The sequence below is a fragment of the Penicillium solitum genome (genome assembly GCF_028829755.1).
Source record: "Penicillium solitum strain IBT 25940 chromosome Unknown utg000003l_segment0_segment0, whole genome shotgun sequence".
Classification (NCBI taxonomy): Eukaryota; Fungi; Ascomycota; class Eurotiomycetes; order Eurotiales; family Aspergillaceae; genus Penicillium; species Penicillium solitum.
Genome location: NW_027072123.1, coordinates 2,005,139 through 2,020,012, shown reverse-complemented (window position 1 = coordinate 2,020,012; position 14,874 = coordinate 2,005,139). Strand labels below are relative to the sequence as shown.

Below are 14,874 nucleotides of genomic sequence, written 5' to 3'. Positions count from 1 at the left end.
GTTCGACCTATTCTATTCAATATAATATAGCACTTAGCTCTACTAAGCACTTAGATAGTATAGATATATAAATGTCCACACTGAAATTGTTGCCTTGTATTTGCTTCGATGAGGCTATAAGTACGAATACGAGAGAATGACTAGAACCAGTAAGGCGGGGTCCACTTATTACACTTCTAAGGTCTAAATACATATCAATCTCGTTATAATGCTGCCTATCTTCTATTTTTGTCTGCCACTGTTCAAAAACCATCTTTATAACCCCATCTGCTGCGTCCCTGGACGAAAACTAAATCTCAACCCCAATTATCGCAATCTCAACTTACGCCGAAATTTCCAGCATACATCCCATACAGTCTATTGTTGCCGGATGCTGATGTGTAACTTTGTCTAATTCATCGAGTATTCTCTGCCGTGTGACAATATGGTTCATTATTGGGAAGACACGAAGCACTACTCAAAATTGGGCTTCGATAAAGCATGGGACACTCTTGACAAGCTGGGCCCTCCCGTGAATCGTCTCTCCAACAGACTAGGTGCCGAGGCCTTCTGGCCAATGTCCATCGACAAAGAGAGCGAGAAAGCTGCGCGGATAATTCGCAGTTTCTGCAAAGATGGCTTCTACGCCCCCGAATCCCAGAATACTACCGATGAAAATGGCGAGATCAATCAGCCCAAAAGCAAACAACGTGTTATCAAAAAGATACCGCAGCATGTTATCAAGAATGCAAAGGGATTGGCTATCTTCACCACCATGCGCACTGGTCTGTGGTTTAGTGGCGCCGGAGGGAGTGGAGTGTTGCTGGGACGCATTCCCGGAACTAATGAGTGGAGTCCACCGTCTGGTATCCTCCTACATACCGCTGGCATTGGCTTCTTGGCTGGTGTGGACATTTACGATTGCATCATGGTCATAAATACATACGAGGCGCTGGAGGCGTTTACGAAAGTCCGTTGTACTATCGGTGGTGAATTGAGCGCTGCCGCCGGCCCGGTCGGCATGGGAGGAATGGTAGAGAGCGAGGTTCATAAGCGACAAGCGCCCATTTTGACATACATGAAGAGCAAAGGTCTCTATGCCGGTGTCGCATTGGACGGTACGATTATCGTTGAGCGCTTTGACGAGAACGAGAAATTCTATGGGGAGCGCATTTCAGCCCAAGAGATTTTAAGAGGCAACGTCAGGCACCCGCCTAGATCTGTTTCCAACTTAATACAAACAGTCCATGCAGCTCAGGGAGATATCGCAGACTTCGTACGTCTTGTTTCCTCGCCTGGCGATACCCCCCAACTTAGCACCGCTAAGTGATCTTGACTATAATGCATCGAGCCTCCGACCGCTGACGTCTGACAAAAACACAGGGAGAAAACGTTGCATTCTGAGGATCTCTTCACACGCAAGACCGGCAAGGCAATCAAGATTTCAACAATTCAACAAACCCCAAGAAAGGCCAGCTCCCCCACAAGTGACTTGGGGATAAATCATGTACAATCCTGCTTTTTCTGCTCCTTCCTATGACGATGAACAGCACCTCCAGACAAATTAGTCTCCCCCTAATATATATTAGCAGGGAAGTTGAAAGGGCATTTACCCGTGTAACCCAATGCTTGCGGAATTCCTGGTGGAAACCTAGAATCGGACTTCGCTTCAATGGCAATAGCATTGACGGAACTTTCTTCTTCATCGCCGTACCAAATAGAATAATCTGGCCGCCCATTTAAGCTGCATAGCTCATGCTTCCATCGAACAGGTTTATAACTCTATATACGTTTGGGCTGCACGTAGATGGGTTGCTCTTGGTGGAGCGAGATTTGTGGGAGTGGTCATATCCGTAAAAGGTCAACTCATTCAGCGTGAATCGATTATGAGCTTCGCTATTTGGGGTGTTACCAACAACGTGTTCGATTTGTAAGAGATGTTTTCCTAGCGTAAGTTAGTTAACTCTCACTTAGGATCTCAAGTTTACTTACGTAGTTCAGGAGGTAATGAGATTGGTTTAAGATCTTTCAGTTCACTCTCTCATTTGTTTTAAACCGAGGCTTTTTTTCTTTGGATGTCATTGCTTCCGAACGAAGAAATTGGTAGACTCGGGTAGCTTTGCTGACAAGTACAATTTCTGGTTTGGAAAGCTCGATGGAAACTCACAGGTAAGCTTATTCAAATCATGTTATTTAAATCGCTGGTCATATGCTAACACTACCAGTGGACCCAACGAGTTGCAATGACTTATAAATCCGAGTACGGGATTCACATGATGAATAAAGCAACTACTATCTCTCGCCTTCCCATTCGAAACTTCCCTCCAGTCAGATGTCCCACGAGAGTTCGAGAGAATCCCGAAAATCGAAGAATGAAAGAAATAGCCAAAGGGAGACCAGAATTGATAATAATCCTAAATCACATTACTCATATAAGAATTTGAAGTTGTCGCCTCTGTTCTTGATGACGCAGAATTTAATATTCTGATCTATGTGGCTCACGATGATATAGGGGAAGTTAGATGTAAGATAACACTCTGATATTCTTTTCAGCTGTCCATTTTATATATTCTTTCTTATATAAGAACCTGTAGTTTGTTAAGTATCTTCTTTCCTCTCTCTCTCCTCCTTTCTCTCTCTGTCCACTCCGCTCCATAGGAACCATACACAGTTCGTCTTTCTCTGCATAGAGATCCCTCGTGTTGTGGTCTCTACATTTACTGACGCACTGCTCCCATTATCCTGCAGGTAAACAAAATTGCGATAAATCTATTTCATGCCAGCTAACTCTCGTTAGTTTTTTGAAATCCATGCCATCCAAATGGAGATGGATCGCAGGGTTGGCCCAAATACGTTTCCTATGGTGTGTGGAATGCAATATTGTGCTAATAACTGCCTCAAGAGAAGCACACCTCGCAAACAGGGAATATGCCAATCTACATACCTTTCACCATCGAAACGGCAAGGAAAAGGCCACCAAGTTCTTGATCGCTCGGTGCAAGAGGACGGGCCTGGAAGGCAGGGAATCTGTCTGGAAAGAAGAGGCTCGGCAGTTGCGCCATTGATGGTATTACTACCGTGGGGAAATTCATGCGGGTATTAAGTACTCGGATGTAAAAAAGGATGTTGTTGACTTGGCTCCGCGTGGTGTTAAAAAGGGAGCTTGTCTCGATATTCAAAACAAAAAGGATCGGCGTAAAATCGCGAGAATCTTTGATCATATCAGGGACCACCATTGAGCCCTAAAGGTGTCATTGTGGCTAAATCCATATTACGAATTTACACATACACATTCTAACACAATATCTCAATTCCATTGATACATCTATACACGGAATTGGTCCTGGATACGCAAAGACGTAGACTCAAGAAATCCAGCAACCCAAAGATTCTCTATCTCGCAGCGTTGAACCTTTTGCATCAGTCCCTCTAGACGGGCCTCTATATCATCGCATTCATCTTCAAATTCTGTCTGATCTGCGAGATCCCGGATGAACCAATAGCTGCGTTTTTTGAGAACGAGAGAGCATCTTGGGGTCTCTGCGACCATATCAAGTCCTGTGTCTTTTACTCGTGCTATTCGCCACAATAGACTTACAAGCCCTTTGTAAACCCCGCTGTTAGGCTCGAATTCATGGTTGTTTGGGTGCTTCCTGGCGTGGTCAGCCGTGGCCTCTGCCCTTTTTACAAAGGCGCGACACTCCTTTTGGAAGGTTCTCTGGTATGGTGAGCGCAATTGCTCGCGGTGAGACATTATTTTGCTAGGTAAGTAGCTCGGGTTAAAATTGGACTTACCTAGTTTTTGTTGTTAGTGATTTGGAATCTATCGAACTGAAAGAGATAGAAAGGGCGGACCTTGTTCTTGGAAATTTGGATGTGAGTTGCTTGATTGATCTACTCGGGAAATTGCTGGAACATAAGCTACTTATGATTTCCGGTTAGTTACTACCTAAGCTATGCATTGAAGGTCTCTTAGTAGAGAAAGAAAGATACCAAAAGCTACAAAAGCCTTTGTTTTGCTGTGATCCATTTCTCTTCAGGCGGCTGGTTATTCAATTGATTCTTTCATGTCTTTGGTATTCCCGGTTGTACCGACTTAACGGCTTTGTCGATTGGCTGGTCATGGTTTAGACAAAATATGATAGCATTTTTTGGATTCTTTGTGCTCTTTTCCTCCTGATTAACACGTAGAAGGTGCTCACAAAACGATCGTGGCTTCCTTGTATGTAAAGAATGACGAGGGCAAAAATGAATGAAATAGTACCTCCTCCGTTCATAGAATGACAAAAGAAAAACTCCTATCCGTATAGGTGTATATAGTTTTAGCCCCTGTCTTACACAGCAGACTGGTTTTGAGTGGGCGACTGGTCCAAATCCCCACTAGCACTGGGAGAAATACCTCCTTCGCCGGTTGGGCTAGGGGTCTTTCGCGGCCAGTCACCCTTCTCATTGATCTGCGAATCGCTTGTATTGCTCGTGTTGGTGGCATATCGGCTAGAAAGCCTAGACCAGACCTTGGTGTGCATGACCTTAAATAAAGGCCGCATATTTGACAGACAGGCTGCGACAATTCCGACAGCGGGCTCGATGCATGTCCATACACTTGCTGGGACTTCGTTATCTGTTTGAGTGTTAGTGGGAACTTCTCATAGATGTGATTTGAGAGGGAATTATGCGTACAGGTAATGTCGTCACCCTTAGTAGAAAGCTCGATCAGAACGACCAGCCGAATAATATCGAAAATTAGAGTCCTGCATTATGTTAGGGAAATGCTTAGCATAGAAACAGCAGGTAAATCTTACAAGAATCCCAAAATAAAAATCCCAGAAAGACCCAACTTCTGAGCCTTGGAGATGGGGAGGTTCCACACAATGTGCATGGGCATCAGGAGGATGATTGCGTCCGTCGCGATGTTGGGGATCTGAAGACCGTAGTAGAACTTTGAGAGATTCATGCAACCACCTTCTATCATGGGGTGCCATAGCTTCTCTGTTGGGATGCAAGTGAAACAGCCTGCGAGAATACCGCAGGCAGCCCACAGGATCACAATCAGAGATACAATATTGACGGCGTATTTCATGGTCTTGACGGGGAAGAGTCTGCGGTACAACATCAGGATGGATAGCTTGATACTTGCAATGCAGCCGGTATAGAGGATCGAGCCTGTGAACAATGTCTGTGGGTCTATCAGTACATGATCTACGCATGCGATGCACATCGATGGGAATGCAATGTCATACCTTCAGGTAGACAATGATCTGCTCTGGGGAGAGCTCCACGATATGGGTTCCGAGTCCATTGTATAGTACTGTGATCTGTTAGGTTTGGCTGGTTTAGGTGTGAATCATCTCAACGTACACACAACTCCTGCGATTGATATACCGTATTCGAAGATCTGTTTGAAGAGGTTAGCGCTAACATATAAACGTTCGATGCGTGCTTCTTACCAGTGCCAGAATAATTAGCCAGTCATCCAAAAAAAGACCGCTTCCATTAATCGCCCGAGAGATGATGCGGAAGCCGACTGCGGTAGTAGACAAGATGAAAGCAAAGCAAGTCGAAGTGATAACCACATGGCGCAAGTTATCATGGTCATAGCCATGGACGTTCTGAGCCACTGAATCTGCCATATTGCACGTATCGACGAAGTATAGAGAGTGACTTCTCAAATGAGCGGAAGCACTGACATCAGCGCGATACAGGAATCCCAGATCCAATATATACACAGAAGCGAACCAAACAAAACTCCAAAAGGAAATGAACAGGTTTCATATTATCTAACTCTAATATTTTGATATAATCTCGTAACCTTAGAAGAATGACTTCTCTTCCGCAGCAGTGGCTACCAGGTCGATATATATTCCATCCTTGCATAGTAGCCGATCAACGCCCATGATCTACAACTAGTCAAACCCTACTCTAGGAACAACATAAGCTCTGCCAATGAATCTTTTCCGGAGAAGACATTTCCACACATACAGCAGCCTCTAGGAACCATCCCGAGTTAGGTATCGTGGACTTGCGACGTGGATATATCTACGGTCCACATGCGCATCTTCAGTACATCGCCTTGCATATTGCCGTGGCTAACTTGACAACTGAAGGTATGAAATCGGTAATTATGTACTCCGTACAAAGTACTGCATGCTTTCAGACTCTTCAGCGAACTAGTGAGCCACTTGGTGGATCATCGTGGCGTATTGATCCATCCCCTTGGTGAGATCTGGGTTGGCAAACCCGCCAATGTGGTTTGCCCGATCGTGGGATCGTGTGATCTCTCTTGGGTTTATTGATATGATACATACATCCCCGGGGTAGCGATTACTACTTCGCCTTTCAGTTTAGACTTGGGAGGTTCGGTTGGGTGGCCCGCTGTCATCGCTTGGAGTCTCCCGTATACCTGCGGGTCTTGCCTTAATGTTTGGTGGGTGAAACTCTCGATGTTATTATGTAAAGGTTTAATGATTTCATGCTTGTCTGGGAGACATATGCAGTAAATCGAAAGGGTTGGACTATTGGGTATAGAACTTTGACGTTGGGTGGATCTGGCGATGGGGTTAAATGTTGTGGAGGTAAAATAGGCGCTTAGAGATGAACAGATGGATTTTCTCGTTGATTCCGCTGGAAATAATCAATTCTTACTCTGCTTTTGTTCTGTGTTCTCTGTGTGTCTCAACTAGGCCAACCAACCTGCAGTCACCCCTCACCATACCCTATTTACAACGTAGTTGGGAATGTGATAAATCACATTTGAAGTGTCACCAGCATACAATTATCAGCAACATTAACTAAACAAACCTTGGAACCTTGGAAAGTAATAGATTTACGTAATAACCAGCCTTTGATCTTCAAGGTGAATATATCGCTCTCGCTCTCGCTCTCGTACCTATACATAATAGATTGGCAAAGCTGACAAGCTACGGAATACTCCGTAGTACAAACTCGAGACACATCAAATAACAAACGCTATTACATCACAATGCATAGACTATATACACAAGACTCCATGCCATCGAACTCTGCTCCCTGGCTAGACATAGCGCATCACTTTGGTGGTGGGCCATATGACATTGGTCCAGGAGTAGTATACGGCGAGAGCATAGTCGCACTCCGTTCCCTAGCCGCACGGGATCGATACTCCTCACGCTTCTGGATCTCCTTCTCGTCCTGAATCAATGTGCAGCATGTACAACAGGTCGCCCGCACGCAGTCCGATGCGATACTACCTTGGATGCCATATGCCTTTCTCGTTCTGGTGTGTTGGACTGTGGCCAATAACCCTGTTGTGCTGTTAGATGGATACTCTCTTTTGCGGGTTGCTCGGTCGCGATGTTTTAGATCTCACTCAAGCTTGAAACGGCACTTGAACTTACATTGACATCCGCATAGCACTCCCATTCCCGTGCATGACCCGTTGCAAGTCTCGTATCCGAGCATATTGGTCGGGTCCTCCTTCTTCGATTTCATCGAGAGTCGGTGTTGTGTCCTCCCATACAAAATGCACGGACATAGTAGTCCCAGACAGCAGATTCCGAAATTCGAAAATTCACACAGTCCGTTGCTCCATCCTCCTCCCTTGATCTCCTGATTTGGATGGGTGGTTTGGCCAGGCTGGTGGTATGCGCTCAGGTCATCGGGTTGGGCAGCGTGCGATGTGGTCGCTCTGGTGGGTGGGGGGAAATACGGCGACTTAGGCGACTGTAGGGGATTTTCGTCCGGAACAATGGGCATGGTTTCGCTCCGTGGTGGCGCTTCGGGGTTTACTTTCAGGGGCAGTGGCCCTGGTGAGTTCGGGGGTGGCGAACTGGGAGGTTCGGTATACGAGGCATATTTCTGGGTGGGTATTTCGATGCCGCGCGGTTGTTCCTGGAGGTGGGTGTACGATTGCATTGCATATGGATGGCTCGCATATGAGTGGGGAGATATCGGGGCGCTGTACTGTGGTTGTACGGGCACGTTCGCATACTGAGGGGATATGGTCATGCCGATCTGTTGATGCCATTGGTGCTGCTGTTGCTCTGGTATGTTTGTATACGACTGAGTCGCATATTTCTGAGCAGACGTGGTGTGACTTTGTTGTTCGGTTATGTTTGTATATGACTGGCTGGTATAGGATTGGGTATAATCTTGAGCGGCGTGCTGCTGGTGCTCGGGCGCAACTTCGTACGACTGAGGAGACATTGAAGAGTTATGTTGTTGCTGTTGTTGCTGCTGCTGATTATGCACCAAAGGCGCATAATTGGCCGGGTGCTGCTCGATGGGCGGACAGTTTGCATAATCCGGGATTATTCCTTGATGCTGAAATTGCTCTTTCTCACTCGGCGCATATGACCACGCTCGTTGGTGCTCTTTCGGAGTTTCTTCCACTGCGGGATGGGGCGGGGGCGCACTCTGGTCCGCCGGCGGAGGTGAGGCTAGGTCCCGTTGGTAAGATGATGGGTGCATTTCGAGTGGTGTTTCCATAAACGAATATCTCTGGTGGTTTCCTCCTACTGTAGTGTCCACGTTCAAGCGACTCATTTTGAAGTCAAGACAGTAGGTTTTTCCCGTGAACTGGTTATCAAATAAATAGATATAACTCTGATCGAGATTCCTCCAGAGTGAAATAGTAGATTTAGTTGATCGCAAGGTAGATAACTGAAAGTGGGAAACTGTATGACACGCGACTCAACGGCTTTCTCACGGGGATCAACATGGGTATTAGGAAAAGAAGCACTTGCTAAGGAGCATGCGATCGATAGTGGAAAATGGGATGTATAAGGTCCCAGTGGCTATAAGGCCTCAAATGTGAATGAAGGCGCATGGTGGAAGGAAGCCGGCATCGAACTAAGGAGTGGAAGACCATAGGAGCCTTGTAAGCGGGGAGTACAAAAGTCAGAGGTCTGCGGGGATCTGCTCTCTTTTTCTTCTACGACGAAGCTGGTTCGTTGAAAAAACCATCCTGGTTGGTGGTTGGCCCCTAATGCATCTTCTTCACCTCGCTGAGGATTCTGGTTGGATTACGACCCGCTCGGCTCCCAATCACTTTTATCCCATCACAATCACACTTAGGCGCTGTTGGTTTTTGACTAGGAACGGCATAGTTCGAGCTTGGATTACCTAGGTATGTATTTATGTATTTATTATTACTAAATATCTATTATTTATGTTCAAGCTTTTGTGAAATATAAGACTATGATCTTATCCAACATTCTATCCAATACTATATATATTATGTGTATACTCTGAATAATTTACAAACATATACTCCGTACTAAGAGTACACCATAGATGATATTGTACCGAGTCGATAACATGATACTAAACAGGCAGCAGCTTTGAGGATTTTAATTCCCAAAGTATACCGCTTCGTCTTGGCCATGTACTACCAGTTGACATCTCTTTTCCCCGAGATAAGGTCATTTTCGTGGCTTGTCAAAGTGGGGGCAATTAATTTGAGACGGCTTTTTAGTTCGTTTAGTTCGTTTAGTTCCTTTATCAAGGACATATAAGCCTTGGTCCTTTTAGTCATTTTAGTCTGTGAGCTTAACGGGTATTAAGATATTAAGATGCTACTAGTACCTAGGTAAGATGTTAAAATGTTATGTTACCGAGGTCATTAGAGGTGAATCAAGGACACCTATTAGCGATCGACATGGCTGCACACTATGCATTGAGACCGGTGATTGGTAGATCATACAAGATAGGAATCAAAATAAGGATACTGAGAAATGCCAGGGAAAATATTTAGGCTTGAAGCGCAAGGTATAAATCTTATGAAGCCTACGGAGTACAATATATTGTTATAACCCCAGTATATCATTTCGAGATCTCTAATACGCAACATATGTTATATATATCTTTATCTCAACACCCTAGGAACCCTAGCCAAAAGATCCAACTAGTTAGAATAGAAGCTCTGTAAGACGTTGCACAATAGACCGAGTACTTCCGTACTGGTAGTCTTGTAGTACTTATAGGAAGCTGCCCAGGTGTATATTCTTCACATAAAGTGAGAAAGTGAAAGAGGCAAACTCCCCGCTCAGATTTCTTTTTTTTTATAACTTCATCATTCTTCCGTATTCTTTTCCTTTCTCTCTTTTTCTAATTCCAAGATCAATATCTTCATCTTTATCTTTTTATCTTTTTATCTTTTTTTTAATCTTTTTTCTTTTTTCTTTTTTTCCTTAATCGGATCCACTCAAGGGCGGTGACGATCAAAGACTGTGTCTCTCAAACTTCCCCATCTCCCTTTCCCTTTAACTCCTTGAACTCTTCATCCCCCCGGCATTTTGACCGATTTGCGGCTTTTCACTAGCCTGTAAGATCTCTCTCTGCCTAAACGTGCCCCCCCATAACTCCTTCCCCCCACCCCCTTGAATGCAAAATAGTTGGAAATTCTTTCTGACGCCAATCTTTCTTCCTCAAGTTCTAGGCATCTATCTTAGTCTTAAATCCTTCCTTTTTTTTTTCTTTACGCCTAAACCACTCCGGTTTCCGCTTCCATACCATCCCGTCCTGTACTTGACCAATGTCCTCCCCATGTCAAACTCGCCGTCCGTTCCCGAAGATACCTTCCCTAGTCCCCTGGTGACACCTGCTACGCCTGCCCAACATGATTGCTCCAATATCCAGGGTACCCCACGTCACCACTTGGGGCCCCAGCATCTGTCCCAGGGGAGGGAGGTATTGTCACCATCGCGCGCTGAATCCCCCACCCCTTCCTGGTCTCAGCCCGCATCCCGTTTATACCCTCTAAAAAGAACCGCGACCACGCCTCCGGAGAATACCGCGCACCCGGATATTGTCTACAGGCCTCAGCTGTCAGAACGTGACAGCATTTTCGCTACTCATTACCTTCCCTCAGATAGTGCCGCAAATACCCCACAATTACCCCCCGAAAAGGCCTTGGGCAATGAACGCCAGGTCAACTTGATCCCTAGCCTGGACGATGCATCCGTGTCTCCAAGTGCATTCTCCAAGGTCTCTCCCCATCGTTTTAACGTCGACCCTTCCCGCATGGAAGTTGACGTCCACAGAAACTCTCCATTGCGTTCCTCTACTCTCTTCTCAACCGATCTCCCTCGTTTGTCTCTCCTGCGCGCATCCACCTCGCCGACTGATCACTCAAAGAAAACCGAGGTAGAGACGGGCGTGCAGGCTCAGTTGGGCGGATCTCAGCGGTACAAGGTGCCATTGGATAACACAGGTACGAAAACCAGTCGGTTTCAAGGCACTTTACCTGAACGGAATCTCTTCCCGTCCACACTAGATGATGTCCCTCGTACCTCTCATTCTTTGACCATCCCATCCTCTGGCCAGGGCTCTCAGGTCAGTCGGGATCCCTTATCCTACAGCCCGAAAGAGGAAACCCCCCAGACCCCTGTGGCGGTCGAACGAAGCCCCAGCAGAGGTCGTCGTGGTCGAGTTGACAGCTCAATTGAAGCCAATCTGACCAACGCGGAGCCGGCTTCTAATGTGCGCAGCCGTAAATCCAGTCACTACCTGGGCCTTTTCAAAGAAAACACCGCTTCTTCACCGGATCGCAAACGACGGGAGGATCGCGGCCGACCACAAGATGAGACGGAGTTGAGGGATCGCATCATGGATTATGAACAAGAACCACATCATTCAGAGCAGGAAACTTCGCTTCGTAAAAGCACATCACTCTCCGCACTTGATGATACTACATCTTTCCAACCTCCATCTCAGGCTGAGTTGCCCCACACCATACACGACCGTGAGCCCTCCAAGCGTCACCCTACATCGTTGCCTCGCAACTTACTGGAGGAGATCCGAAACTTTCATCTCACGCCTGGCGGTCGCCATGGATCTTCTTTCTCGAAAAGCATTCCAACTCAATATTCAGAGCGCAGCCGGGACTACTTCAAGAAGGATCTTCATGTCGAGGTATCTCCGTCTGACTCTTTCGAGGAAGAGGACCGAGGATCAGGACAATTTGGGGTTGAGGAGGAGGAAAATGAGCAGATCTCCTCTGCCGTTTACTTCCCTCACGAACGTACAGTGCCTGATGGGGTTGATGGCCTACAACAATTTCCCGATGGCCCTCTCGATGTGCAGCCGGGTCAGGTGTCGGCTGCAGAGAAAGGTCATGAGCTGATGTTAGTACCCCAAGAGCGTAGCGATTCTCCCGAAAAAGAAATCAGCCATGTGGATATATCCTTTCGATCTAAGAATGAAAGTAAGATCCTTTATGGGGATATCCATTCTCCACGAGACAATTTGCCACAAAAGCCTTTGAGTACCATCTCTGAATCCGGTGATTCAATCTACGATTCCGAAATCGAACTCCCATCAGCAGATGAAAGTATACAATCTGTTGACGAGGTGGAAACCCCGACTGCCACACCGACCCAGCGTTCCCAACTTCTTTCTCGTCCCCAACCCCCGCCTCCGGGGCCTCTTGGTGCCGTGGAGTTGAAACCCTATCGCCATCAGGTTGGCGGGCACACAACTGTTTTCCGCTTTTCCCGACGCGCTGTATGCAAGCAGCTGAACAACCGAGAGAATGAGTTCTATGAACGCATTGAACGGAGGCACCCAGATATGCTTGTATTTCTCCCAAAGTACGTAAAATCAATTCCACAGAAAGCAGACGGTTATAAGCGTATCAAATACTAATATTCTTGTCAGATACATCGGAGTGCTGAACGTTACCTTCTCCAAGACATCTAAACGAAAAGATCAGGTTGATTCTGCCGATGGAATAATTCCAGAGACGACACCTGCCAATGGAACTTCAGCGCTCAGCTCTCAGCTTCTCGAGTCAGCAGAATCACAGGAGCCACAGCGAATTGTTAGCCAGTCCCAAGTCACAGGGGTCATTCCCAAGGTCATTCTTGAGAACAATCGCCACATCATTCCTGCCGACCTTTTTACCCACCAGCAGCGACCGCGGACAGCAGACGCTTCGATAAACCGCGCACGATCCGTTGACGGCCTCAAGGGTATGTCAGCGGAGTCTGATACATCGGCTCTGAGCAAGCGGGCCAAGATTTGGGGCGCCACGACCGTCAATCTCAAGCTTCAAGAGCAGGTTCTCCGCGAAGTATTCAGCCCTCCTGCCATTCACCATCATCGACGACATGCTCGAGGTCATGTCCATCTGCCAAGAGCTAATTCCGACATGCCCGCCACTGCCCACCGCCGAGAGAACCTATCAGAAGACCGCACAGCTAGCGATCGACGACCAGTCCCTGGGCCAATCGCAGCTCTCAAGACAGAAGCGATTGACATAAAAGCACCCCCTAGTGAAGGTCCTGCTCTTTCATCGTCAGCTTCCACTGCCCTAGATGCCAACCAAGACCGTCTAGAGAAGATCCGGACCGAAGAAGAGCCTAACCGAGCAAGCTCGGTCTCTCGGGCTCCTCACAGACGGCGGCATTCCGGGAGTGGCCTCCGGAGACGTGGCAGCATAAACTCCCGCAATAATGGAGAGCTTATGTTCTTTGATGACGATGATTATGGTGGTGACAAGGAGGATGAGATCTTCTCCATGGAAGCCGATGCTTCAATGTCGAATGCTTCTTCCACCGCGAAGCGGTCAACTTCGCCAGTGTCAGAAGGTAACTCGACCAATGGTTACCACGCCACCGAAGCTTTTGCCTCTGGTAGAACTTCTGATCCATCCCGCTTCAGACCACAAGAACCTATCAACTCGATCTTGCCCAGCAACCCTAAAGAGGCACAGCTGAGAAAGGATGAAAGAGTGCAGTTCTTCCTTCTCCTTGAGGATCTAACAGCTGGTATGAATAAACCATGTGTGCTAGATTTGAAGATGGGCACTCGACAGTATGGTATAGAGGCGAATGAGAAGAAGAAGAAGTCGCAGCGACGGAAATGTCAGTCCACTACCTCGCAGCAGCTGGGTGTGCGACTTTGTGGTATGCAGTCCTGGAACGTCAAGAAGCAGGAGTACATCTTTGAAGACAAGTATTTCGGACGCGATTTGAAATCCGGTCGTGAGTTCCAGGATGCCCTCACTCGGTTCCTTTACGACGGAGTCAACTATGCCAGCGTAGCCAAAAAGATCCCTGTCATTCTGGAGAAATTAGCTTTGTTGGAGCACATGATTCGACAGCTGGGTAGCTACCGACTCTATGCTAGCAGCCTCTTGATTCTTTATGACGGAGAACCACAATCTCCACCTGATCAAGAACCGCCTCGCTCTGGTGAACGCACGTCACTCAAACATGGAACCCCCAAAGACGGCCAGAGCAAACTGAACGTTCAATTGAAGATTGTAGATTTCGCTAATTGCGTCACTGGCGAGGACGAACTTCCTTCAGATACACCATGTCCGCCTCACTCCCCACACGACATTGATCGTGGATATCTGCGTGGACTGCGCACACTCCGGATGTATTTCCAGAGGATCATGAAAGAGGTCAGTCTGGATGAATTTGTGGAACGTGGTGAAGGTGAAGCTATCGCGCTGGGCTCTCAACCTGCGGCTCGTGAGAGACCCTCTGCTCAGTATTGGGATGAGACCATGATGGAAACCGACGCGGGCGAAGTCAGTTTCTAGTTTGTTTGTTTGTTCTTTCTTTCTTTTCGCCTTTTCGCCTTTTCGCTCTTTTTGCTTTTTTTTATCTTCTCGGCCCACTGCCGATACGTGGCGTTCGGAGGATAGACCCTTCCACATGGGAACGCCAGCATTCATATGCACCAGTGCCTGATCTCGCCTGATCGACACTACGAAATAACGACCCGGCCCTTCATTGGGTGTTTCTATGATCCCCGTCAACGCTTGGATGCATTTAGAGTCGTTTTGAGGTTTTTTTGCTCTTTTGTTTCACAGAAGCCTTCTGTTTTTTTCTCGGGCGTGTATCAGTTTTCTCGGTCTTGTTTTATTGATATTGATAATACCCCCCAATGTCTCCAAATCCTTTTTTT

At 46.9% G+C, this 14,874-nt stretch overlaps 6 protein-coding genes across 6 annotated transcripts; 2 read left to right on the top strand and 4 right to left on the bottom strand.

Annotated features, from left to right (window-relative positions):
* Window positions 1–424: 424 nt before the first annotated feature.
* Window positions 425–1,309, top strand: N7455_004668 (lipid-binding SYLF domain-containing protein; the record flags this gene model as incomplete). Its single annotated transcript, XM_040956321.2, has 1 exon — window positions 425–1,309. One exon carries the CDS (start codon window positions 425–427, stop codon window positions 1,307–1,309), a length of 885 nt encoding a protein of 294 aa, XP_040813397.2.
* Window positions 1,310–3,304: 1,995 nt separating this feature from the next.
* Window positions 3,305–3,733, bottom strand: N7455_004667 (uncharacterized protein; the record flags this gene model as incomplete). Its single annotated transcript, XM_065604861.1, has 1 exon — window positions 3,305–3,733. The coding sequence occupies one exon, from the start codon at window positions 3,731–3,733 to the stop codon at window positions 3,305–3,307; it is 429 nt and encodes a 142-aa protein (XP_065461761.1).
* Window positions 3,734–4,313: 580 nt separating this feature from the next.
* Window positions 4,314–5,609, bottom strand: N7455_004666 (uncharacterized protein; the record flags this gene model as incomplete). The annotated part of the gene is made up of 6 exons (XM_040956310.2): window positions 4,314–4,600; window positions 4,660–4,730; window positions 4,782–5,155; window positions 5,220–5,287; window positions 5,338–5,374; window positions 5,427–5,609. 6 exons carry the CDS (start codon window positions 5,607–5,609, stop codon window positions 4,314–4,316), a joined length of 1,020 nt encoding a protein of 339 aa, XP_040813251.2.
* Window positions 5,610–6,146: 537 nt separating this feature from the next.
* N7455_004665 (uncharacterized protein) lies at window positions 6,147–6,358 on the bottom strand (the record flags this gene model as incomplete). Its single annotated transcript, XM_065604860.1, has 2 exons — window positions 6,147–6,258; window positions 6,285–6,358. The coding sequence occupies 2 exons, from the start codon at window positions 6,356–6,358 to the stop codon at window positions 6,147–6,149; spliced, it is 186 nt and encodes a 61-aa protein (XP_065461760.1).
* A 665-nt stretch (window positions 6,359–7,023) lies between these two features.
* Window positions 7,024–8,499, bottom strand: N7455_004664 (DUF614 domain protein; the record flags this gene model as incomplete). The annotated part of the gene is made up of 2 exons (XM_040956271.2): window positions 7,024–7,259; window positions 7,353–8,499. The coding sequence occupies 2 exons, from the start codon at window positions 8,497–8,499 to the stop codon at window positions 7,024–7,026; spliced, it is 1,383 nt and encodes a 460-aa protein (XP_040813368.2).
* A 2,001-nt stretch (window positions 8,500–10,500) lies between these two features.
* N7455_004663 (inositol polyphosphate kinase KCS1) lies at window positions 10,501–14,506 on the top strand (the record flags this gene model as incomplete). Its single annotated transcript, XM_040956240.2, has 2 exons — window positions 10,501–12,545; window positions 12,613–14,506. 2 exons carry the CDS (start codon window positions 10,501–10,503, stop codon window positions 14,504–14,506), a joined length of 3,939 nt encoding a protein of 1,312 aa, XP_040813317.1.
* Window positions 14,507–14,874: the final 368 nt, after the last annotated feature.